Source organism: Loxodonta africana, chromosome 8 (genome assembly GCF_030014295.1).
Source record: "Loxodonta africana isolate mLoxAfr1 chromosome 8, mLoxAfr1.hap2, whole genome shotgun sequence".
In the NCBI taxonomy this organism is placed as follows: Eukaryota; Metazoa; Chordata; class Mammalia; order Proboscidea; family Elephantidae; genus Loxodonta; species Loxodonta africana.
The window spans coordinates 2,823,262-2,850,921 of record NC_087349.1 but is presented as its reverse complement, the minus strand read 5'-3'; the positions used below and the strand labels follow the sequence as shown (position 1 = coordinate 2,850,921).

General features: G+C 42.7%; 1 protein-coding gene across 1 annotated transcript in view; it reads left to right on the top strand.

Moving 5' to 3' along the window:
- Nucleotides 1-15,979: 15,979 nt before the first annotated feature.
- The window catches only part of CNTNAP2 (contactin associated protein 2), a 1,506,181-nt gene continuing 1,494,500 nt past the window's right edge, over nucleotides 15,980-27,660 (top strand). Inside the window, exons 1-2 of the mRNA XM_064290350.1 lie at nucleotides 15,980-16,059; nucleotides 16,897-17,039. Coding sequence (XP_064146420.1) covers nucleotides 15,980-16,059; nucleotides 16,897-17,039 — 223 coding nt within the window. The remainder of the gene's footprint in view (nucleotides 16,060-16,896; nucleotides 17,040-27,660) is intronic.

The following is a 27,660-nucleotide window of genomic DNA, read 5'->3' as shown; positions in this document are numbered from 1 at the left end:
ATGTGCTCTTCAGTAAGGCAAAGCCCTATCTTAATACATGATTAAAGCAGATGAGTCCAATACTATAGTTTACACTCTTTGCTTGGTGAATGGCTTTACAGTTACCCAGTCACCAATGGGATAAATCCCAACAATTTCTGCCTCTCTTCTCTGTTACCTCCCACATCCAGTTGAAAGCTAAGTTCAGTCTGTTTACACAATAGTGTTCGTATCTTCTTTCTCTTATACTCTCACTGCTACTGGCTACATTCATTTCTGTGTCATTGCTCAGGTCCATTGCTGTCAAAAGACATTGTCCCTAGCTAGGACATACATCCAACAAGGCTCCTTCACCCTGTCAATGTTTGCTTTCTTCTAAGATATAGATGCGATCATATCGTACCCCTACCCTCGTTTAGGAACCATATCAGTGGTTTCTCAATCCCTAAAGAACATAATCCGCACATATAGCAGGGCATACCTATATTATAGATTCAAACATAACGAATATCCAATAAATATTCATTGCAGGGAAGAATGAGCTCATGCAAAACAGGAATGAATGGATAAGAGTATTTACACGTTCAGCCTCTGACTCCCTCTGTGGACCATCTCCTCTCTGAGTTCAGTTATCCACACACCCTGTACCATCCACAGTTCATGTGTGCCAGGCACCATTCACCTCCCCTGTGCTGAGCTCTACCCCAGTGGGGCTCCAACTCATGGCTGAGTCGGACATCAAACAGATGAATACACAACCACTAGTTGTCTTGATTTCTGCAAAGGAAAACTCAAGGTTCTATGAGAAGGGTAGACGAGACCACGTTTAGTTTAAGGGATGGAAGAGTTGGGGAAGGTTTCTCCACCTAGGATTTGATTTAAGGTATAGTAAATTACCCAAGAGAAAAATGGGAGAAGAGCTTTAGGAAGAGAGAAGGACATTCGTTTTTTTGTTGTTTTTAAGTTTGTCTTTGTTTGTTTGTTGGACGCTGTGGATGAAAGACATTTCACAAGCTGTCGCTTCAAAAGATAGCATATGACTGATCACTTAAACAGGCTCAGGAAGGGTATGGAGAAATTAGCAGGTGCTACTTTTCTTTTTTACATTAATAGAATTTAGGTTAAGCTAGTGGTACTTTAATATAAATACTTAACTTTTTGAAGATGAAGTTATGTGCAGGGCACTCAATATGCTCCCACACAATCTCTCTTGCTGTAAACCTTGGAGACAAAAAGTTTATTTTAATTAGTTAAAATTATAACCATAAATGGCAGCCCTTATGTATAATCTTTATATATATAATTTTTAACAGAATAATTTCTAGATAGAAAAACAGTGCAGGTTACATTAAACTTTCACTTCCAGTATAAAAATACTTGGTAAAATATCACATTTTCCAGTTCTTCGAATGCTACTAAGATCAGCTCATTACACCTCCCCACAAAGCCCTACACGATTGCCCAGCCCACCCTCTTCTCTACTCCCTGTGGGCTCACTGACCCCTCCCTCACCGTTCACCCCATGCCACTTCTGCCGCAGTCACGGCCTCTGTGACCATCACAAGCCTGCCAACCTCACCCTGCTCCTGGGTCTTCTCACTTGGGTCCCTTCTGCCTGCAACCACCTCCCACACATGTCAGATGGGACCATGGCTTGCCCCTCTTGTCTAAGAAGTTCCTGCTAAAAACTGATACCTTCCCAGCGAGCCCTTCCTGAAGCTCCATATTAAAGCACCTCCTCCACCCACTAAAACTGGAGACAGGGCCCCCTTCTCCCTCCCACTCTACTTCCCCGTAAAGTGATCACCGTCTGGAGCACCATTCACTCCTCAGGCTCATCAGTCTTCATGGTAATGTGCCACCACGCTCTTCTCGACTGCATCCCCACAGAGTGCCCGTTAACTGACCATGAGCGAGTGACTGGGTGGTGGCCTCACTCTGCACTGTTTCCTTTTCATATCTGATTATGAAACAAATATGCATTAACTTGAGATATTGAAAACTACAGACAAAGCAGAGAGGAAGATGAAGGTAAACAGTTAGCCAATAACTACTGTAACACCTTGGTTAGTCTTTTCATTTACCTGTTCTTTCAGTCTTTTTTTTTTTTTTTGGTCTAGGGGACATTGATAGTTCAGTGGTAGGATTCTCGCCTTCCATGTGGGAGACTGTGTTTGATTCATGGCCAATACGCCTTATGCGCAGCTATCACTTGTCTTGTCAGATCTTTGGTTGGTTGGCCTTCCAAAAGGACATATGAGGGTCATGGGGTAAAACTGGTTTGCCATAAAGAAAGACTAATTAAGGAAAAATCTAGGGAAAGAGGTGAACCAAAAACCAAACCCAGTGTCTTCAAGTCGATTCCGACTCATAGCGACCCTATAGGACAGAGTAGAACTATCCCATAGAGTTTCCAAGGAGTTTCTGGTGGATTCAAACTGCTGACCATTTGGTTAACAGCCATAGCACTTAACCATTATGCCACCAGGGTTTCCAGGGGAAGGGGCGAAGGAACCAGAATTAAATCACCTGAGTGGACATACCTGATATGCAGTGAAAATCAGCAGGTGAAGAAATAACCGTCCTCTGGCTTCTATTCACTGAAACTTTCTTGTTTCCTACCCAGTGGTAGCGCCTCCATTTAGATTTTTGTTCATTATAGATAATCCTGTTCACTCTCTTCAAGGTCCCTAAGCTGTGACCTCACTGCCCCCTCCCTCATCATCAGACACACCAAGCGTTTCCTCTCCACTTCCTTCACCTCCACCAGAATCCCCACCAGGTCCAGGCAGGGGTGGGTCTTTTCCATTCCTGCCTCAACTCCAACAACACAGCCTCCTTCTGACCAGGTCATTGTGATCAGCCAGCTCTTTCCCACCTTCACACCGTCCCACCTCCTCCTGACCAGCTAAGCACAATCAACCAGCTCCCTCCTACCTTCACATCTCCCAACACCACCACCTGCCATTCACTCACATTAACTTATGTGGTTTACAGCACTCATTCCAACTAGAAACTATCTTCTTTTGTGTCTCACTTGTTCATTGCTTTTCTTGCTACCTGGTCTGCAAAACCATGAGACCAGGCTGTGTGCCTGCTGGTTTGACCTGTATTCCTGGGGCCTGATAGTGAACGCTCAGCAAAGGGCACTGCATCAATGAATCACTGACGCAAGAAGCAATAAATGCAACTGAAGGTGAGCAAGGAAAGAGGTTCCTATGTTTGGCTGTTGAGATCTACTTCCAAAAATCAGCCAACGAAAACTCAATGGTCTGATCCTCAGTGATCATGGGGATGGTGCAGGACCGGGCAGCATTTCATTCTGTTGTGCATGGGGTCACTGTGATGAGGGTCAAATCAACCACAGCTAACAGGAACAATGAATATATGGTTCATAAAATTGGGATCATATCATAAATACAGTTTCATGGCCTACTTTTTTTTTAACTTAACACACCATAAATCTTTGTTAATTAAACATTCCAGTACCACATCACTCTTAAGGACCATCTTTTGCTTCACCATCCACTGGCTCCATATTGCATACAGGTCTGATTGGAAGTGACAGAAGCCAGGGGCTCTGCTAATGCTTATCTTCAGCATTTTGGTCAATTATTTAAGGTATCATGGGCTAAGTACTCTGGGAAATAGACTTACCTGTCAATAAGGACATTGCATGCTACTGTTAAACACTGTCCTTGAATTAACCAGTTAATGAAACTAGAGAGTGCTGAAATGAGCCATTCACCAGTGGACCAACAGATTACTATCCAGAGGGCCATTCACAGGAAGACCACCGATGGAAGTGTCAAGAGTCCTCAAGTCCATTTAGGCACTTGCAATTGACCTTGACAATCTTCAAATTACTGGTTTATTTAAAGGCCCTTTATCTCTGCCTCCTTAAGAGAAGGCAGCATTTGCGTTAAAAAAATAAAAAAACAAACAAAAAACCCTACTGTTACCACTGTTTCAAAGATGAAAACCCCCACCTGGCTCTAGGGCACTGATTCTGTTTTTGAATATCATTTCCTTTTTTTGCATGAAGTGCTGTGAATACAGTTTTAGAAGACTTTTCCAGACTACCCAAATGGTGGATAGCTGATTTCTATTATTTTGTGTTGTAGAGTTTTTTTGTTTTGTTTTGTTTTCTATGAAATTAGAAGATCAACAGAGAGGAGACAAAAGCTTAACTTACTAAAAAAAAAAAAAAGGAGCCTCAAAAACCTACTCCTTTTCTAGCCTATTGCAGTGCAGTAGATAATTTGAAACATTCATCTGTTACACCATCTGCCAGAAATCCACTGCAGCTGTTAAATGTCCAGCGAATTTGAACTACACATCTCAGCGTGGCTGCCCTTGGTACATGCCAAGCCGACAATTTCCGACGTGATTCACAACCATGATTCTTGAAACCTGACTGATTTTCTAGCTCTACTGCTTTAAATTTCGTTGTTGTTGTTCTGAACACATCTTTCGGACCTACACAAAGGAAAACAAACTTAACCTGGTCTGATTTTTAAAGATAATAGCACCAAATTCATGCATAGCTATATATCGCTATCATGACCACATTCGGTATTTTTCCAGCTATGTGAAGGGTAACTACTCTGTGGCCTACGTGGTGCACAAGGGCAGTGTAAAGATGATACATGCCTTCAAGAAGGGATCCACATATAGCAGGGAGGGCTCTGCGTAAACAAATACCAACCACCTAATTTTTCCATGATGCAGAGCAAAAGTGTTGAGTTAGAAACTTCAAAGTCTTAGCTTCTTTGAAGACTGAAAAAAAAAATGCAAAAGAACTAACTTGTAAAAGCTAAAAGCCTCAACTCTCAAAAAACTCATTTGCCAGAGACAAGGTAGTGTGAAAGTTCTTGAGGTAGGCGTTTGACGATTCGGACAGCCCCCCATGTAATTCAGGGTTCTTAACATAGTGAGCTGATGAAGGTCAGAGAGGTGAAAGAGCATACGGGATGCCGTGAGCAGGATCCACGCACACATAACCCCATGGCGTGAGGCCACCTCTCTGCACAAGTTGATTTTAGAATGGAACGATGTCGGGGAGACGCTTAGTACACAAAGAAGATACATCTCAACAGCCAAACCTAAGAACCCTTTTCCTTGCTCACTTTCAGATGCATTTATTGCTTCTCGTGTCAGTGATTCATTGATGTAGTGCCCTTTGCTGAATGTTTGCTCTCAAGCTCCAGGAATACAGGTCAACCCGGCAGGCACATGGCCTGCTCTTATGGTGTTTGCAGACCAGGCATCAAGAAAAGCAATAAACAAGTGAAACACAGAAGCAAGGTGGTTTCCAGTTGGGATGAGTGCTGGGAACCAAATAAGGTAACGTGAGTGGCTAGCAGGTGGTGGTGTTGGGAGGTGTGAAGGTAGGAGGGAGCTGGCTGATTGTGCTTACCTGGTCAGGAGGAGGAGGGAGGGTGTGAAGGTGGGAAAGAGCTGGCTGATCACACTTGTCTGGTTGGGAGGAGGCTGTGTTTTTGGAGTTGAGGCAAAAATAGAAAAGAACCAGCCCTGCCTGGACCTGATGGGGATTCTGGCAGAGGTGAAGGAGGTGGAGAGGACATCTTTGGTGTGTCTGATGAGAGAAGGGGGAGTGAGGTTACAGCTTAGGGACCTTGAGGAGAGTGATTGGGGGTACCTAAAATGAACAAAAATCTAAATGGGGGCACCACCACTGGGTAAGAAACAGGAAAGATTTCAGTGAATAGAAGCAGGAGGGGGATATTTCTTCACCTGCTGATTTTCACTGGATATCAGGGTATTTCTAAGTGTGTCCTGACAGCACCCTGTTGAGATGAGTGCCCAGGTTCATGAAGAGCAAAAATGTATGTGCAACCATAGAGAGGCAGGCCGCGCAGTGTTGACGGTGCTGTGTGTTTCCTTCCTCCCTTTCTTCCCTTCCCTCCTTCCTTCCCTTCTTCCCTCCCTCCCTAACTCCCTCCCTCATTCCTTCCTTCCTTCCTCCCTCTATCATTCCTTCCTTCCATCTTTCCTTCCTTCCTTTGATCCATCATTCATTCCTTTCATCCATCATTCCTTCCTTCCATCCATCATTCCTTCCCTCCATACATCATTCCTTCTTTCCATATTTCCTTCCTTCCTTCCTTCCTTCTTCTCTTCATCCCTTCTTCTTCCCTTCCTTCTCCTTTCCTTCCTTCCATTGTTCCTTCCTTTCTTCTTCTTTTCTCCCTTCCTCTTTTCCCTTCCCTTCCCCTTCCTGCCTTCTTTTCCTCCCTTCCTCGCTCCCTCCCTCTCTCCTTCCCTCGCTTCCTCCCTCCCTTCCTTGCTTCCTCCCTCCCTTCCTTCCTTCCTCCCTCCTTTCTTTCCCTCCTTCCTTCCTTTCTTTTTCTCTTCTCCCACTCCCTTCTTCTTTGTGAAAAGGAAATGAGAAAAACAATGCAGCATATTCTTGGTAACAAGGTCTCTAAAAGCTGGGTGTGTTGTCCTGTACCATCTCCTCTTGCCCTCTTGGTCGGAGTGTGGGAAGCGATGCAACTTATAATTTCTCAGACCCTGGGGGATCCCTCTTAATCGAAGTGGCTATCAGGAAGCACCTGGGTGGGACTTCTGTTTCTGGTCCGTTCAAATCCTGATGTGATCCCTTAGGCTGGACAAGAACTGACACTTTATTTGTCCAAGGTGTCCCCACTGTCTTGGAACCAATGTACCTCAAAGCACAGCCTGTCTAGGAAGCCAGGCTGTGGTGTGCGTATGTCAGAGTGTGTGTCGGGGGGAGGGTGGCACAGCAGCGGTAGGTGGGACACGTACGTAGGACCTGGTAAACATGGGCGCGTGCACAGGTGGGTATGAACTCAGGGTGGGTCCACCATCAGCAATGGTTAGGAAGGATGAGGGTAAGCAGACAGCAGAGGACATGAGGTACAGGGGCAGGATGCCTTGGGAGCTCTGGATGGGGTCAGAACCTGAAAAGGACAGAGAGGAAGCAGAACCCCTCAAGAGGATGGGCAGCCTCCTGGGGGGCCATGAAGGGATTCTCACAAGCATTCATCTCTCAATGCAGTGTGGGCTGTGAGGAGGAAGCGGGAGCCCCTGTATTGGAAGGAAGTGGAGTTTAGGGTGGGCCCGGCTGCAGCCCTCAGAGTCTCTCCTGAGGATGGATAGAAAGGCTCATAAACCCTAGCGGGGCATGCAGGCAGAAGCAGAGCAGCCCCAGCCTCAAAGAAGAAACAAGTGGGCCTGCTAGTGATGAATTCAATCAGGAATGTGCCTCTCGCTAATCAATGAGGACGTTGTTGTCTGAATGCTGATCCAGGCAGCGCTGATTGGTCCTGGAGTCATTTGTTCTTAGTTGTTTTCTGCATATCAGGCTTATGTTTCCAAATGTGGATAGGAAGCACAATTTTTTAAAGTGCTGTAATGTTAAAAGATATTGTGTTGTGAAAATTACCCGGCATTATTTTTAATCAGAGGCACATCTGATCCCCACTCTAACAGCAATGGAGGCCTGTGACCCACAGATCCCGCCCAACCTGGCCAGCGGCCACTGCTCCTCAGCCTTGCTCCCTAGGGTGAAGGGCAATGGCGTGTCCTCTCCATTTGCCATAACCAGTTCTGTTCCAGCCAGAGTCAGGGCAGGATTCTTACAGCCAGCCTGCCTTCCTGATGGACTGGAATTGTGTGAACATAAAACTGAAGGCCCATCTGCTCCTATAGTTGCCATCCAAGATTCCCTGGAAGGTTTGAGCAGAGGAGAGCAGATACTTGCCATGGTGTGTGGTCCTGGCTTTGGACAGCATCCCAGTATGGGAGGACATAATACTAAATCATTTCAAATGTTCGCTCTCTCTTTTTACTGCTGTATAAAGATTCTGACTTTCTCCTGGGGTTTGCCTGATTTCCTAGTATTTAATGTCTACAGAATGTTGAGATATAAGTTATAGCCCAACAAGCAAGCTGACTCCTTGGAATGTGGATATGTAATAACCATTACTATAGTTGGAAATAAGAATGGGTTGTTCATCATAGTAGTCAGTATGACAATATGGCATTTCTGGAGCACGGATATGCCATCTCTGATGAGTTTCATACCCAGAGTGGCTGCTCAGATTTCTGCTAAGCTGCTCCATCTTTCTAGAATGTTCTTAACCCTCTTTCCACCTATCTAAAACCCACCCACTGCCGTCAAGTTGATTCCGACTCATAGTGACCATATAGGACAGGGCAGAACTGCCCATATAGGGTTTCTTAGGAGCGCCTGATGGATTTGTACTGTTGACCCTTTGGTTAGCAGCCGTAGCACTTCAGGTCCCATTATCTAATACGTTACTTGATGATATAAGGGTTCATTAAATATGTTCTTCCAGGATACCTAGGATATTTGTTACATTAGGCCATGTGTTGGAAAACTTCTTCTGTAAAAGCACAGATATTACATATTTCAGGCTTTGAAGGCCTGTGGTCTCTATCTGTTACTTTATGTGGATCCATATATTATTGCCACTCTTGGAGAAATGGGCTGTATCTCCTCTTTTGTTTATATTGCCCAAAGTGCTACAATAGTATGGGGCATGCAAAAAGATCACAATAAATATTTGTTATTAAAGTCCTATAATACTTTATTAATATTTGTTATCAAAGTTCTATAATAGCTATAGTATTTTTATTTCTTAATTGTAACATTTCAATACCATGATTCTTGATCATATGCTACCTTCTGAAAAGACTGAATGTCAACCAGTTCAAATAGTAATGAAGGAAGAAGTTCAAGCTTCACTGCTGGCTTCGGCAAAAAAAAAAAGGCTCCAGGAATTGACAGAATACCAACCAAGATGTTTCAGCAAATGGATGCAGCAATGAAGGTGAACACTCATCTATGCCAAGAAATTTGGAAGACAACTTCCTGGCCAAGTGACTGGAAAAGATCCCTATTTGTGACCATTTCAAAGAAAAGTGATCCAACAGATTAATATCACACACAAGTAAAATTTTGCCGAAGATCATTCAAAAATGCTTGCAACAGTACATCAACAGGGAACAGTCAGAAATTGAAGCTGGATTCAGAAGAGGACGTGGAACCAGGGAGATCATTGCTGATGTCAGATCAATCATGGCTGGAACCAGAGAGTACCAGAAAGATGTTTACCTGTGTCTTATTGACTATTTGAAGGCGTTTGACTATATGGATGATAACAAATTATGTGACATTGCGAAGAATGGGAATTCCAGAACACTTAATTGTGCTCATGAGAAACCAGTACACAAACCAAGAGGCAGGGGATACTGTGTGGTTTAAGGTCAAGAAAGGTATGCATCACAGTTGTATCCTTTCACCATATCTATCCAATCTGTATACTGAGCAAATAGTCCGAGAACCTGGACTATATGAAGAAGAACAGGGCATCAGGATTGAAGGAAGACTTATTAACCTGTGTTATGTCGATGACACAACCTTACTTGTTGAAAGTGAAGAGGACTTGAAGCTCTTATTGATGAAGATGGAAGACCACAGCCTTCAGTATGGATTACACCTCAACACAAAGGAAACAAAAATCCTCACAACTGGACCAAAAAGTGACATCATGATAAATGGAGAAAAGATTGGAGTTGTCAAGGATTTCACTTTACTTGGATCCACAATCAACACCCATGGAAGCAGAAGTCAAGAAATCATAGGACCTGTTGAGTTGGGAAAATCTGCTGCAAAAGACCTCTCAAAGTGTTAAAAAGCAAAGATATCACTTTAAGGACTAAGGTACACCCGACCCAAACCTTGGTATTTTCAATCACCTCATATATATGGGAAAGCTGGACAATGAATAAGGAAGGCCAAAGAAGAATTGACGCCTTTGAATTATGGTGTTGGCAAAGAAAACTGAATAGTTTACCTGGACTGTTAGAAGAACAAATAAATCAGTCTTGGAAGAAATACAGCCAGAATGGTCCTTAGAAGAGAGGATGGTGAGACTTAGTCTCACCCATTTCGGGCATGTTATCAGGAGGGATCAGTCCCTGGAGGACATCATGCATGGTAAAGTAGAGGGTCAGCAAAAGAGAAGAAGACCCTTAACAAGATGGATTGACATAGTAGCTACAACAAGGGGTCAAACATGGCAATGATTGTGAAGATGGTACAGGACCCGGACAGTGTTTAGTTCTGCTGTACATAGGGTCACTATGAGTTGGAACCAACTCAACCGCACCTAATAAGAACAACAACGATTATAATGTTTATAGATTATGTTTCAATTTAGAAGGATGACAGATTTTCAGTGCTTAAATTCTGATACTGTATTTTACGCTAATAGTTCGCGCCTTCTGTGCTTGCCAGCCCTCCCTCCATGATTTGTTTTCATAAGCACAGTATGCTAACTTTTTCTTACAGCAACATGTAAAAAAAATGGGCACAGCGGCCCTTATGCAAATCCATCACTGGTGAGCGATGCCATTGTTGGCAAACAAACATAGAAGATGTGTGTTATTTCCATAAAAACCAGTTATTTTTATAGTCACTTTTGAAAAAAACTAAATAATCTCACCTTTGAAAAAAATGAAATAATCTCTTATATACTTTCATGTTGCCCAACCTTGACTTTATGCAAATAACCATTTATTCTCAATTATATGATCCTTTAAAGAAAAATTTTAATTTTTATATTGATTTCTTACAGAAGTCAAAAGGCTTGAAGGATAAAGAGAATAACCTAAATTCAGGCCTTTTAATGGCTATATTTTTATGTTCTACATTTAAGTTTACATGTCTGTCAGTCTGTCCTGTGGCAGCTTGCTTGTTTCTGTGATGCTGGAAGCAATGCCACTGGTCTTCACATACCAGCAGAATCACCCACAGCGGACAGCTTTCAGCTGAGCTTCCAGGCTAAGACAGACTAGGGAGAAGGACCCAGCGGTCTACTTCTAAAAAGAATTAGCCAGTGAAAACCTTATAAATAGCAGCAGAGCATCATCTGATACAGTGCCAAAGACGAGCAGGTTGGAAGGTGCTCAAAAGACGACTGGGGAAGAGCTGCCTCCTCAAAGTAGAGCTGACCTTAATGATGTGGATGGAGTCAAGCTTTTGGGACCTTCATTAACTGATGTGGCACGACTCAAAATGAGAAGAAACAGCTTCAAACATCCATTAATAATTGGAACCTGGAATGTACAAAGTATGAATCTAGGAAAATTGGAAATCGTCAAACATGAAATGGAATGCATAAAGATCAATATCCTAGGCATTAGTGAGCTGAAATGGACTGGTATTGGCCATTTTGAATCAGACAATCATATTTGGTCTACTATGCTGGAAATGGCAACTTGAAGAGGAATGGCATTGCATTCATGGTCAACAAGAACATTTGAAGATCTATCCTGAAGTACAACGGTGTCAGTGATAGGATAACATCCCTACACCTTCAAGGAAGACCAGTTAATATGATTATTATTCAAATGTACCCACCAACCACTAAGACCAAAGATGAAGAGATTAAAGATTGTTACCAACTTCTGCAGTCTAAAACTGATCAAACATACAATCAGGATGCATTGATAATTACTGGTGTTTGAAATGCGGGAGTTGGAGACAAAGAAGAAGGCTTGGTACTTAGAAAATATGGCCTTGGTGATAGAAATGATGCTGGAGATTGCATGACAGAATTTTGCAAGACCAGCTTCTTCATTGCAAATACCTATTTTCACCAGCATAAATGGCAACTATACACATGGACTTCACCAGATGGAATACACAGGCATCAAATTGACTACATCTGTGGAAGGAGACAATGGAAAAGCTCAATATCAGAACAAGGCCAGGGGCTGACTGCAGAACAGACCATCAATTGCTCATACGTGAGTTCAAGTTAAAACTGAAGAAAATTAGAACAAGTCCACAAGAGTCAAAGTATGACCTTGAGTATATCCCACCTGAATTTAGAGACCATCTCAAGAATAGATTTGACACATTGAACACTAATAACTGAAGACCTGACCAGTTGTGGGATGACATCAAGGACATCGTTCATGAAGAAAGTAAGAGGACATTAAAAAGACAGGAGAGAAAAAAAAGACCTACATAGATGTCACAAGAGACTCTGAAATTTGCTCTTGAACGTTGAGTAGCTAAAGCAAAAGATACAAATGATAAAGCGAGAGAGCTTAACAGAAGATTACAAAGGGTGGCTCGAGAAGACAAAGTAAAGTATTATGATGACATGTGCAAAGACCTGTAAATACAAAACCAAAAGGGAAGAACAGGCTGAGCATTTCTCATGCTGAAAGTACTGAAGAAAAAATTCAAGACTTTAATTGCAATAGTGAAGGATTCTAAAGGGAAAATATTAAAGGACGCAGGAAGCATCAAAAAAAGATGGAAGGAATACATTATACTAGAAAGAATTGGTCACCGTTCATCCATTTCAGGAGGTAGCATATGATCAGGAGCTGATGGTACTGAAGGAAGAAGTCCAAGCTGAACTTAAGGCATTGGTTAAAAAAACAAGACTAGAGGAACTGACAGAATATCAATTGAAATGTTTCAGCAAACAGATGCAGCACTGGAAGTGCTCACTCATCTATGCCAAGAAATTTGGAAGACAGCTACCTGGCCTACCAACTGGAAGAGATTCATATTTATGCTTACTCCCAAGAAAGGTGATTCAACTGAATGCGGAAATTATCTAACAATATTGTGAATATCACATGCAAGTAAAATTTTGCTGAAGATTATTCAAAAGTGACTGAAGCAGTACATCAACAGAGAACTACCAGAAGTTCCGGCTGGATTCAGAAGAGGTTGTGGAACCAGGGTTATCATTGCTAATATCAGATGGAGCCTGGCTAAAAGCAGAGAATGCCAGAAAGATGTTTACCTGTGTTTTATTGACTATGCTAAGACATCTGACTGTGTATATCATAACAAATTAGGGATAACATTGCTGAGAATGGGAATTATAGAATACTTAATTGTGCTCATGAGGAACCTGTACATGGATCAAGAGGCAGTCATTTGAACAGAACAAGAGGATACTGCATGCTTTAAAGATAGGAAAGGTGTGCGTCAGGGTTGTATCCTTTTGCCATACCTATTCAATCTGTATGCTGAGTAAATAATCCAAGAAGCTGGATTCTATGAAGAAGAACAGGGCATCAGAATTGAAGGAAGATTCATTAACAACCTGCATTATGCAGATAACACAGCCTTGCTTGCTGAAAGTGAAGAGGATTTGAAGCACTTACTGATGAAAACCAAAGACCACAACCTTCAGTATGGATTACACCTCAACATAAAGAACAAAAAATCTTCACAACTGGACCAGTAAGCAGTATAATGATAAAGAGAGAAAAGATTGAAGTTGTTAGGGATTTCATTTTACTTGGACCCACAATCAACACCCACGGAATTATCAGTCAAAAAATCAAAAGACGCATTGCATTGGGAAAATCTGCTGCAAAAGACCGCTTTAAAGTGTTGAAAAGCAAAGATGTCACCTTGAGGACTAAGATGTACTTTGACCCAAGCCACGGTATTTTCAGTTACCTCTATGCATGAGAAGGCTGGACAATGAATAAGGAGGACCAGAGAAGAATTGATGCCTTCGAATTGTGGTGTTGGCAAAGAATATTGAATATACCATTGACTGCGAAAAGAAAGAATAAATCTGTCTTGGAAGAAGTACAAACAGAATGCCCCTTAGAAGAGAGAATGATGAGACTACATCTCACATACTTGGTACATGTTATCAGGAGGGATCAATCCCTGGAGAAGGACACCATGCTTGGTAAATTAAAGGATCAGTGAAAGAGAGGAAGACCCTCGATAAGATGAATTGACATATTGGCTGCAACGATGGGCTCAAGTGTAACGATGAATGTGAGGATGACGCAGGCCTGGACAGTGTTTCGTTCTGTGGTACTTAAGGTCACTATGAGTCAGAACTGACTCAGTGGGACCTAATAATAATAATGATAAACATTTGAATTTAAAGTACCAAAAGGTCAGCAGTTCAAATCTACCAGGCACTCTGTGGAAACTCTATGGGGCAGTTGTACTCTGTCCTGTAAGGTCTCTATGAGTTGGAATAGACTCAAAGGCAGTGGGTTTTGGTAATGGATCCTTTAATCAACCATTTATCAACTTTATTTAGTTCCTTTCTATGTAACAATACATGCACATTGAATTCTTACCTTGGGAAAATATGTCATTCCATATTGTTGTAGTTGGGTGCAGTGGAGTTGATTCTTACTCGTGGAAACCCCATGTGACAGAGTAGAATAGCCCTGTAGGGCTTCCTAGACTGTAATCTTACGGGAGCAGATTGCCAGGTCTTTTCACCAGGGGATCCACTGGATGGATTCAAAGTGCCTATCTTTACATTAGCAGGCAAGGCTTAACCACTGAGTAACGTCAAGTGTAAAGCAGCCAAACCGAGCAGGTGAAAACTAGTAAAAGTTTCTCCCAGCACAGTCCTGTCGGTTCCCAATTCAGCTTACCTGCTCGTTTCCCTCTGCACACTGAAGGTCAAAGGTCAAAGATCAGGAGACAAAGGTCACCTAATCCCAGAGCCCCTTCTTGACAAGCCTGTAGAACAGCAGCTCCCCCCAGGGCTCCCCACCCCTCATACTCTTTTTCTATGTAGTATGTATCACCATCTTCTATAAAGTCACCTTTTGGGTTCTTTGCTTCTCTGTACTCAACACAGACTCCATGAGGATGGGGACACTTCCATCAACTGCCGTAATTCCATCTGCCCAGTGCCTGGGGCATCAAAGGTGTTTCATAGCTACTTGTTGATGAGTGAAAAATTAATTTTATATTAGCACTTTAAAAGTAACACTCCAGTTAAATGCAGAACTCATGTCAAAAGATTATAAAAAGTCAGCTTTGAAAGAGTCAGCTAATAGAATATCAAGGTTTTATATTTGTCCTCGCTGGCAGCTAAAATGCACAGTAAATTCTACCATTAGCGTGAAATCCTTCACTCTAGATTCTAGCATTGTGAACTAATATTTTTAAAACAAATTTAATGTTCATCTTTTCTTTCTTTTACATGAACTTTCTGGGGAATATATTTGTACACTCATGCCATATTTCCCAGAGGCACCTGTAGTGTAACTGAGAGAAATCAGAACGCAGGCAACGTATCGTGGGGATGGATTTGTTCATTTTGACTTCAGATGTCTACACACTTGAGTGGTGAGATAATGAATAAAAATTCATTTCTCTAGTGTCTTTGGGGACTTAATTCAACTTAAGTGAATTTTCTAGAAGACTGGTTTATTCCTTCCATCACTTTTTTGGGGGGTACATATCTGTGATGGGAATCATTATAGAATATGTATGTAATTTCCTGTCTTACTCAACAGAGTACTGAGAATATGTAAGCATTGTGGTGGCAACTTAAGACTGTCCCTCTGGAAGTTAGGTGTGGTGCCACATACTTGTTATTCATCATGGTGCTCAGGGACTCTTTGAGGTCTGTTGGGGCTGGATGGTTCTTCTTCTTCATTGGTTCTGCAGACATTGTTAGAGGCTGTGCCACCTGCCTGGTAACTGTTCTGGTGCCCAGAGGGTCCGCATTAAACAAACTCATAAAAACTCGATCCCTATAGGAGCTGCCAGTCTAGAGGGAGAGGAAGTTGCCCAGACAATTAAATGAGTGAACATGTGTGTATGCAGGCGGTGCCAAGGGCTGCAGAGGAAGACCCAGCAGGGAGTGGCCTAAACATGGATGCGGCATCGGGCTGTCAGCACAGAGCTGGGAGAGGGAATGTGGACCCGTGAGCAGGGTCCCCAGGGCAGTGAGGACAGGCCTCGTTGTGTCTGCGTAGGAGCAGTGAAGGCAGGGAGGAGCTGGCAGTGCTGGAAGAGGGGCGAGCCATGGTGGCTGGAGCAGAGACGGGGAAGCCAGTAAAAGCAGACATCACACGCCTGGCCTTATCCCGTGAGGGGTAAGGTGATGGGCACCTGCAGTCACTACCCACTGACCTGCACTGAAGTGCCTGCCTCTTGGCTGCTGTGCTCAGAATGGCTGTGGAGGCCAGAGAGGGGCAGGGAGACTGCACAGAGACTTCCGGAACCCTGATGGCTGATGGCTGCTGGACCAGGTCTGCACTTGCGAGCTGATGCAAGGTGGTGGTTGTTGTTGCGGGTGGGTGCTGTTGAGTCGGTTTTTGACTCATGGTGACCCCGTGTGACAGAGCAGAACCACCCAGGGTTTTAGATAGTCCGTGATAAGCACATAACCCTTTAGGTAGCCTCCCAGAGATGGAGATCCGAGAGTCGAGTCCTGGGAGACATTATCATTTAGATGTCGGGGAATGAGAAAGGCCTGCCAAAGCAAACTGAGAGTACCATCTAGTGAGGAAGGAGGAGAGTTAAAAAAGAAAAATTAAAAAAAAAAATGATGTTATGGAAGCAAGCGGAGAAACGTGCAAGCAGATGTGAGAGACAGCCAGGTCCTGGCATTGGTCGGTTGAGTCAGATAGGAAAGGCTATTTTTTTATTAGCCAGTACTTTCCAAGTTGGCGATAACTCTGTGTTCTTCCCTACAGCCCCCGTTTCTTAGTCATTTAGCTTTGGACTACATTCCTCCCAGGCTCACCCCTCTGATGTCCGCGTTCCTCATCTTCTGTCCCTATGATGTGTGAATACCCGAGGATCCAGGAGATGCCAGAGAACAAAAAGCTCATTCAGTCGATGGCTGGAGTCCTACTAATGATTCCAAAATAGCAGATCTGACCTCCCAACCTTTGGAATAGAGCACGTGGTTATCCTGCAGCTCTTGAAAAGCAGAAGGGTGTTAGCACTTCTTCTGTGATTTGTTATAATTAGCATCGTGGAGTTGCGTAAATTCTGAGCGTCTGCCAAATGTCGTATCATCGATTTTAAAACTTCTGTTATATTCTGTAATTGTTTTAACACTTGCTAATCATGACTTAAAGATCAATTGAATTCTTCTCTCTCTTCCTTTCAGAAAAATGTGACGAGCCTCTTGTCTCCGGACTTCCCCACATGGCCTTCAGCAGCTCCTCCATCATGTCAGGCAGCTACTCTCCCGGCTATGCCAGGATCAACAAGCGAGGGGGTAAGGCAGATTATATTTCCTTTGTTGACAAACATGTTACCTAAGACCATGCACAGCCACAACGCGTCTGTTAGTGGAGGCTTGAGCGTTGCTAGGGTGCTCAGCAGGTTTCAGGGATGCTTCCAAACAGAGAAGACTAGAAAGAGAAGCCTGGCAATCTCCTTCTGAAAGCGAGCCAATAAAAACACTATGGATTCACAACCAATCGTGGGGATGGTGCAGGACCAAGCAACATTTCACTCCGTTGTATATGGGGATCACCATGAGTCAGGGGCTTACTCCATGGCAGCTAAAAACAACAACTACATTCACAGATACATTTAAAAAATATATTTTATCACATAACGGCTTTTAGCAGGCACCCAAAAGGATTCCTGTCTCTTTTATGAAAAAAACCCACAGATAATGTGAACTTCTTTTGTAGCACTACTGAGGAAAAATATAGGGAATCTGAGCTGGAAGTGGGAGAGGGTAAGCAAAGAGAAGGAATTTCTGTAGTCACATGCAGTGATGAATTCAAAATGGCATAAAGGAGCTACAGAGCTGAGGGATCCTGGTCACTGAAATTCTGAGTAAAGGAAAGCCTTGTTACTCAGAAAATCATTTAGAGAGGTGTTAAAAAGAGTTGACCCCGTGTGTCCTGTGCATGAAGAAAAACAGTTTGTGTTCAGTACGTTTCCTCCTTTTGATCATGCAGGAACTAAGTTTCTACTGAGAATGCAGGATGAGGGAAGGGGAGTGTCTTGTAATTTCTCCCCAGAGCCCAGAACTTCGCTTTGTTTTTAAGGTTGGGTAAAAATCGATTACACTTTACAGCTATGATATTAGCCCTAGACTTTGAAGTCAGGGCATTCACTAGTAAATGGTGATTTCAAAGTCAACAGCAATTCACAGAAAAGTAAAGAAGCTGGATTCAGGCCAGGAACGTAAAACCCTTGCTTCAAAGGAACACTGATACAAATATCAAAGAATGGCAGCTTAAAAAGAAAAGAAACAAATGCTAAATAATAAAATTTAATCTCAAACCACAACCAACTCAGGCAAAAGGAAAAAGAAAAAACAAAGAAAGATAAATACATGGGAAAACAAACAAACAAAAAATATTAAATAAAGCAATAGGTGTTTAAAAAAAATTTTTAAAAAGGTGAAGAAAAGAACAGGAAAAAACCCAAAAGAGAGAGGGAAGAAAGAAAAAAAGAAAAATGACATCAAGAAAGAGAGAGATATCAGAGATACAAAAAGACTAAAGGGAAGAAAAAGGCAAGAAAAACCAAAAGGGAGAAGATAGTTAAGAGAAAGCTAGACACAGAGTAATACATACAGAAATTCGCAGAAGTGTGAAAAGGGCTTTAAACAGTAAAAAGACTTGGTGAAAAACAGAGATATGCAGACAAAGCCAGAGAGATAACCAAGATATGGTTTTGACCTAAAAAACCAAACCCGTTGCCATTGAGTAGATTCTGACTCATAGTGACCCTATAGTAGTATTGATTAGCTGAACATTTTATGACCTGGTGTTCATCAGACAAGAAGGCCTGAGTGGTGAGTTACTAGAAGCTACCAGTAATTCTGTTTAAAGATGGCAAAGTATTGGAAACTTTAATTCATCCCTCTTCCATAAAAGTTACTAGAAATGAACAAAGTAATGAAAATAGTTAGAAAAACGTGAAATGAGGAACTGACCCTACCACCAAATAAAAATCGTGATCCAGGTCTTCTTAGCACTGTAAAACATGGAGCAGAGCACAGAAGAGAAAAGAAGTGACATACATCACTGGGTGTCCAAAAGGATGTAATATCCCTCCAAAGGAGTGTCGTCTTGGAAGATCCAGGTAACTCTAACCAGAGGAAACAGACAGGCAACATTCCGGTAGACAGCTTGTGGGCAAAGATTGCGGAAGAATGTTACACCCAGTTAGTGTGGGCGTAGTTAGGTTGCCTCAAGCCCACAGCCCCTTAGGAACCCCAAAGCCTAAACGGTAGCCAACTAACAGGTGAGGGAAAGAAGGAAAGAGCCTTGCTCCAAGGAATCGCAGTGAGCAGTTAGCCTATCTAGATATAGGACCGACCATGACCAAATAGCTTAGCAAATTAGAACAGGATATAAATGTTATAATGGAAGACTACACAAGTACCAAGGAAGGGAAATTAGGTGGAATTATTTATTGTTGTTGTTTCTTCCCCCCGAATCATTCAGGGTAGAAGGTCAATAGACGCCATAACTTCAGATGCTTTTTTTTTTTTTTTTTTTTGAGGCATGAATGTCTCTTATGAATAAACATTAACAGGTTTTTTTTTTTTCTTATTTAATTCAAGCAAAACTACGACCAAGTGTTTTCCTCTACAAGATTCCACTTCAAATGATGTAGAGTTATTTATCTACTTAAGGACTCATATGCAGAGTCACCTATGTGGAATGAAACTGCTAAGATGTGAATACTTTTTAACCTGGACAGTAGGATTTGAGGAGGGTCTTTGTTTCCTTCATAATAGTTTTCTGAATTGTTTATAGACAATATTTCTATAGCTACATGTATACAGACATAATCGTTAGTAAAAAGAAAGTTGTTTCAAAAGCAAAAAGCTGTATTACAGAAGATGGGTTTTCTGAACTGTTTGCCCACAGCCCTGCTCTCTTTGTTGATAGGATGCATTGGGGCAAAATAGGACTGGGGAGAAACCGTCGTCTGTGTTCCACTTACTGACTTATACTTCACCACGGCTCATTTTATGAATGTTTATTATGTGGAGAACTTCAGTTACTTTTACTTTTGTGACTTTTTGGCTTCCAAAGACCCCTTTTGCTCATCAGTGACATGCTGCCTGTAATTCCATATGATCCCCTTCCCGTCTTCACACCATCCGCCTCGTTTATGGGATGGTGGACACGAGACGCTGGCTGTGCTCTCAGCTCTATTGTTGCTCTCTGTCTTTTATTCTCAACCCTGTAATTCAATTTTTTTAAAACAATACATTTTAAGTGATTTCTTCTAAAACTCTAAAATCAGGTTGTTTGTATTCAACTTTCCAATTTGAGTTGCCATCTGACTAACATTGCATATTTTAATTTCTTTAAATTTTTATTCCCAAATATAAAGCAGAATTTCGCCTTCACCGAAAGTTTAAAAACATAAACATGTAATATGCGAAGCATTCGTATCACGGACACTTGTCAGCAATGATGAGCTGGCTCAAGCGTGTCCACCAGGAATTGGTCTGTATATTTTATTTGGGCACATCTTTTTAATTTGCAAATGATAGTGCTGTGTTTCTGCCTTGGTAGAAATTTTTATAATGTTGACTTTCTAATACCTTGCTTTTGTTTTCCCCTTAGAAACCTGGGAGTGTTGTAGCATTTTTCATAGGATGCCGTTTCCCGAGGTGTGTGATGTTAATATGTGTTATGCACACACACGTATACGCACACCGGCACAATAAATGGTGGGGCGGATGCTGTGCTCTGTGGTCCCCTCTAGGAGAGTCTCAGAAACCCTTTTCTATGGAGCGTCCCTGGGGACCAGCAGAACAGGCTTGAACTTGAGACTTGCTTTGATAAAATGTATCCAAGCACTGTGCACATTAAACAGTTTTTTTTTTAAGTATGCTTGGAAGTATAGTAGTGTCCCAAGGGTTTAAGGTGTGTTTCTGGAAATCAGGATTTTAAAGCCTGTTCAATAATAAGTATGTTGAGTTTTGAGTTTTGGTTTAGCATGGTGAACTATAGCTAATTGGAGATTTTTAGGGTCCTGGAGTCTTAGGCATTTGAGATGAAGAACTTTAGTTGATTCTTTTTAGGTAGTTGCTATTCTGAGATTTTTCAGGCAAATCGTAAATGTCTTAGTATTTGCCACTGAGAAGAAGCATGACCTGGGTTAGGATCAGTGGTCTTAGGTGATCCACTGTGGTTGTTGTGGGCTGATCAGTCGATTCCTACTCACAGAGACCCTATAGGATAGCAGAACTGCCCCCACAGGGTTTCCAGGGCTATAATCTTTACAGAAGCAGATTGCCACATCTTTTGCCCTCAGATGACTGGCAGGTTTGAACCACTGACCTTTCAGTTAGCAGCTAAGTGCTTAACCACTGCACCACTACGGCTCGGGGAAATTAATTTTCAACACTCTCCTGTATCACAACATGAAGAGCTGATTGCCTGGAAGAGGGGGAGATTTGTGAATGGCCCACTGAGGCTATTTTACTTTGAATACAATATTGAAAACCATGCTATTTGTTGCTTGCTCTATAAAGTTTAGGGCATGTGGGAGGGATGACTTCACATCTGAACTAGCAAATGATTATATTTAAATAAATATCTGTTCTCAGGAGGGGAGCCCTGGTGGCAATGTTCTCCCAACACTTTCTAAATTGTGGAACATGCACTGTAGCGGAAATGACATGGAGTTGATCCAGCCTGCCCTTCCTACTTGGGGTATTTCTTACATGTTAGAGGATTTTAAGTTAAGCTGCTTCATCCAGTTAGAAACAGATGCCACTGGGTAACAGAACCCCTCTGGTCAGCCCTTCGTGGTCATGCCTGGTCCATAAGGAACACATCCTGTGTCTCAGTGGTAGGCGGGTACCTGTGTGTGGAGACAAAGGCGAGGAACGAGCAGGGCATGTCCAGCAGTGGCTGGCTGGGCCGCTCAGATCTGCTGGCCCATAGGAAGGACACTACTTGGGTAAGGCCCTTAATTAGATGTCCCTCACAGTGTGGTAAGGGTAATGAGCACCCAGGGGCAATCTCTAAGTTGCTCCCCACCCCCCACCGCAATTTCAAGATGAATAGATGTTGATAACGGTGACACAGCAGAAGTAACGCCTTCCTCCTGTTGTCCGGCTGCCTCAGCCAGGCGCCTTTCGTATTTGTGGTGTTTTAGAATGTCATTCCGCGCTCCATCTGGCACCCTCTTTGTGCACCCAGTAGCCCCCTCGCCCCACCTTTGTTGTCTCTCCTATGGATTTTCAAGGCACCACCCACTGCATATGCGAGAGAGATAATTCACGCACTGTAATTGCTCTTCTTAAATGCCCAGTGACCGCCTGCACTTCAACGTCTACCCACCTCTGACAAGAGAAACCTGCCAGTCTGGTCTGCTGCGGTGGCTTGCATGTTGCTGTGATGCTGGGAGCTATGCCACCAGTGTTTCAAATACCAGCATGGTCACCCATGATGGACAGGTTTCAGCAGCACTTACAGACTAAGACCAGGAGGAAAGGCCAGGCAATCTACTTCCAAAAATCAGCCCATGAAAACCTTATGGATCACAACAGAACATTGTCTGATACGGTGCTTGGAGTATATGTCCCCTGGGTTGGAAGGTGCTCAAAATACACAGTGGTCACAACAATGGACTCAAGCAGATCAATGATCATGAAGGTGATGCAGGGCCAGGTGACATTTTGTTCTGTTGTACACGGGGTCGCCATGAGTGGGAGCCGACTCAAGGGCAGCTAACGTGATAAGAGAGAGCTCCGTGCTTCTGTGACTGCCTCCTCCCATTAGTTTTTTTCTCCAAGAGAACAAACAGGGCACACTATTTCCAAGGCAATTGAGAGGACTTAATCTAATGATGATCCTGTTTACAAGCTGGTAAGAGCCCTGGTGGTGCAGTGGTTAAGAGCTCGGCTGCTAACCAAAAGACTGGCAGTTCTAATACACCAGCTGCTCCTTGGAAACCCTATGGGGCAATTCTACTCTGTCCTATAGGGTTACTATGAGTTGCCATCGACTCAATGGCAAGGGTTCTGCTTTCTTTTTTTTTTTAATTTCTATCATGCTTTAAGTGAAAGTTTACAAATCGAGTCAGTGTCTCACACAAAAACTTATATACACCGTGCTACATTCTCCCAATTACTCTCCCCTCCTAATGAGACAACCCGCTCCCTCCCTCCACTCTCTCTTTTCATGTCCATTTCGCCAGCTTCTAACCCCCTCTACCCTCTCATTTCCCCTCCAGGCAGGAGATGCCAACATAGTCTCAAGTGTCCACCTGATCCAGAAGCTCACTCCTCACCAGCATCCCTCTCCAACCCCTTGTCCAGTGCAATCCCTGTCTGAAGAGTTAGCTTTGGGAATGGTTCCTATCCTGGGCCAACAGAAGGTCTGGGGGCCATGACCGCTGGGGTCCTTCTAGTCTCAGTCCGACCATTAAGTCTGGCTTTTTTAGGAGATTTTGGGGTCTGTATCCCACTGCTCTCTTGCTCCCTCAGGGGTTCTCTGTTGTCTTCCCTGTCATGGCAGTCATCGGTTGTAGCCAGGAACCATCTAGTTCTTCTGGTCTCAGGCTGATATAGTCTCTGGTTTATGTGGCCCTTTCTGTCTCTTGGGCTCACAATTACCTTGCATTCTTGGTGTTCTTCATTCTCCTTTGACCCAGGTGGGTTGAGACCAGTTGATGCATCATAGATGGCCACTTGCTAACATTTAAGACCCCAGATGCCTCTCTCCAAGGTGGGATGCAGTATGTTTTCTTAATAAATTTTATTATGCCAATTGACTTAGATGTCCCCTGAAACCATTTGTTTTCTTTTTATTTTGGTTTATCAACCTGGTTAGATAGTACTTATTAGAATGAAAGGACCTTTGTCTTGTTACCCTTAACAAATTAATGATTTTTGTTCTTCTTCATGCATTTTCTCTTGGAAAGAAAAAAAAAAAGGTAGAATTGTGCTCTATTTTATACCCATGCTTTCCAAATCTCATTGTAAAAACATTGTCACTAATAAGTTTGGAGTCAGCACTCCTTAGTGCACTGGCCCATCTCTCCCCTGGGCAACAGGCAATCAGCATTGTTTACTCATTCCCTTGCTTTAAAACTGAGATGTATGTTAGACATGAATACAGCTGACAGTAAACCATGACATTTAAGACAGTCCGCTTTTATTGTTCTTGCCTTTTTGACATTAAAATGTAAAAGCAATATAGAAAGCTTTATTCCCTAGGTTTGCACCCAAAGGTCACTTTTACTTTACTTTGTCTCAGCTATTTTTATTTTCTTAGCGGTACAAGGAATTCACCTTGTATGTTTTTATTTTGCTTTGTGTTCATGCTTTAGCATCTTCTGGAATTTTCTTCTGCTGTATCGGTTCTTCACTTTAAAACTGATGGGTACTTCTGTTTGTTTGAGGTGGAGGGTCCTTGTCTGGATTTTTTTGTTGCCCCCACGTCCCCAGCTATCTGTCATCAGGAAGAGGGTTCTGGCCCCAGGGTGAATTGTTTTGTATGATAAGTTTTGTGTCTAAGCATATGTATGAGAAATGCATAATTAAGCAGGTTTTGTGGATTTTCTCCATCCAGTTTCTGGCACATATGTGGTGGGTTTTTCTGGCTTTCAAGCCTGAAGCTTAGGCACCTGATGAGCCTTGTTGGTTCCCTGTCATGGTGAAGGGAAGACATGTGAACCTTAGTCTTTCTCCCTGCGTGTCCTGGAGGGGTGGGGGTTAGAGCCCCCTGCTTCTGTGGTCTACATGGTAAACCAGTAGTCATTGAGTCGACTTACTCGTGGTGACCCTACGTGTGTCAGAGTAGAACTGTGCTCCATAGGGTTTTCAATTACTGGTGTTATGAGTTGAATTATGTCCCACAAAAAGTATGTGTGTCAGTTTGGCTGGGCATGATTTCCAGTATTGTATGATTTTCCTAGAGGTTGTAAATCCTGCCTCTATGACTTATGGGAGGCAGTTGTGTTAATGAGGCAGGACTCAGCCTATAAGATTGCATTGTGTCTTGAGGCAATCTCTTGAGATACAAAAGAAAGAAGCGAGCAGAGAGACAGGAGGACCTCAGCAAGAAAGCAGCACCAGGAGTGCAGCTTGTCCTTTGGACCCAGGGTCCCTGCATGGAAAAGCTCCTGGTCCTGGGGAGGATTGATGGAAGGGGCCGTCAGAGAGAGGGGGCCTTCCCCTGGAGTTGACACCCTGAATTTGGATTTTTGGCCTGCTTTACTATGAGGGAATGGATTTCTCTTTGTTGAAGCCATTCACTTGTGGTTTTTCCATTGTAGCAGCTGTAGATAACTAAAACAACTGGTTTTTTGGAAGCAAATCACCAGGCTTTTCTTCTAAGGGATCTCTGGGTGGACTCCAACTTCCGACCTTTTGGCTAGCAGCTTAGTGCTTTAACTGCCCGCCCCACCGAGGGCTCTGGTCTGCATGGTATTATTAGTAAGTAATTAAGGACAGCCATTGAGAGCTTTTTCCTTTTCCACTGTGATAAGGTCATGAGTTCCCATGAAGTCATTCATGGTTTTTGGAAGGCTGACTAGTTAGATTGAGCTGTAGGCTTAGTACGAACAGGAGGTGGACACAGCCCAGGGCAGGAACGATGGCCCATTCCCCCAGCAGAAGTGCTGGGAGGTCAGAATAGACAAGTCCCAGGGAGTGCCCTTGCCCACCCATCTGTGCTCCTGTCCTTCCGCACATCCGAGATCCACACCGTGCTGGACGATGAGCCTCTCCCATCAGCCCCTGGCTTTATGTTCTGTAGATCCTTCTTCATACACAGCTTCAGTGTTTGTTAGCTTTGCCTCTCCTTCAACACTGAGTTCAACTGTCACCTTTTCAGTGAGCCACACTGATGGTAAAGGAAGTGACTCCCCAGGAGGATTCCAGGTAGCCTCTGCTCACTTCTACCCCATCACCTGTTACACGGTATTGCATTGTAGACTTGTCGGAGCCTGGGTGTCACCTGAGACAAGCCCTATGTCTTATTTTATCGTATTTACCAATGTCTAGGAGTCCTTGTAGCACAATGGTTAAGTGCTAGGCTGCTAACCAGGGGATTGCTGGTTTAAGCCCACCCAGCGACTCCCTAAGGGAAAGACCTGGCAATCTGTTCCCATAAAGATTATAGCTTATAAAACCCTGTGGGGCAGTTCTGCTTTGTCACATGGGGTCACTACGAGTCAGAACCAGCTCAAGGGCACCCAACAATAGCAACCATCTTGGATGGAGCCTTGAACAGAGATGCCCACAAAAATAGAAATAAAGGCTTGCTTATATGAACTCACCTGATCCTTACAAAAGGCCACGGGGGAATTTAGCAATAATTAAAGTCAGCTTTATTGATAAGAAAACTGAGGCTCAAGCGTGCTTAGCTTTCCTGCCCAGGGTACCATCTGTCAGAAACCAGAGGTGAACATTTGGATAACATGTGTGGATTCAGAGTCACTGGCTTTTCTGGTCTCCATACACCTTGGCTGCATTTGTGAGCTTTTCTGCAGGAAAACTCAGAATGTTATCTGAGTTGGCTGTAGAGCATGGCAAAGGTTTTCCCACATGTATTTTAAAACACAAGATGAGACATATTTCTCTATTTTATTTCTGAGAAACATCTACTGACCAGCATTTCATTCAGAGTGCTGTTGTGATTTCTTTCCATTTTCATTATCTGGGTCTTAAATAATCAGGAAGAAATAAAGCAATCACGTTAAATATTTGCATATAAAAATACATTTTAAAAAGACACATTTTTGGGTTTTTTTTGTACATTAATAGTCCAGCCAAAAATCCCACTCCGTCAGTCTCACTCCTCAATTTGTATGATATGAGATGCCAAGCCAAAGAAAGAGAGCTGTACGTGAAATATTATATGTGCAAGAACAGCAACTATCAGAGCAAAACAAGGAGGCCGATACTCTGTCTCTTAGGAAAGAAACGAAATAAGAAAAAAGCTACAGGAGTGCAGCACCAGTGTGCTGGAATCTGACAGAAGCAATATTTTCTTAAGTCCCCAACACTCTTAATACTCAAAACACACGTGGAGAAAAAAAACAGTAAGTCAGGACAAAGTGAAAGGAAATGAAGAACAGAAATAAAAGTTGGCCACAAAACAGGAAGTGTCTGAGATCTTCCAGACATGGTGTGAGCGGGGACTGTGTGGTGTCGGGTAGAATCCAGACGCCATTGAGAGTAACAATAGCCCGTGGGCACCCGGCTCAATCGTTGAGTGCTTTCTTCCCTTCCAAGGAAAGGTCTCCACGCTGTTACACTGCCCCTCCATTTTGCTATTGTTCAGGAGAACGACTTGACTTCCTGTAAAATTTTGGAGATTCCAAGGAAACTAATTCCATTTTTTTTTTTTCCCCTTCAGATTTCTGCGTATCAGTTATTGGAAAAAGTAAATAAATCATTTGGCAAATTCTTTCCAAGTTGAGTTGTTTTTTTTATTTTAATTTTTACTTATCTGTTTGGCTTTTACTTTTCTTCTCTACATATAATTTAAGATTTAATCATTGATTATGGATAGTAATTATCTAAAGAGAAATTGAGAGAGATGCAAAATGCATTTGGTTTTCATGGATATGGGTTTGAACTGACACAATGAAAAGAAATTTGAAACCAAATATTTGTGCTTGGAACAACCAACAATGTCTGTTTGTTTCATACAAAGGAATAGGGCTAAGGTAGCATCAAAGAGGATTAAAGTGCGCCTGACCCAAGCCAAGGTGTTTTCTATCACCTCGTGTGCATGCAAAAGCTGAACAATTAATAAAGAAGATCGAAGAAGAATTGATGCCTTTGAATTATGTTTTTGGTAAAGAATGTTGAATATACCATGGACTGCCAAAAGATGAACAAACCTGTCTTGGAAGAAGTACAGCCAGAATGCACCTTAGAGACA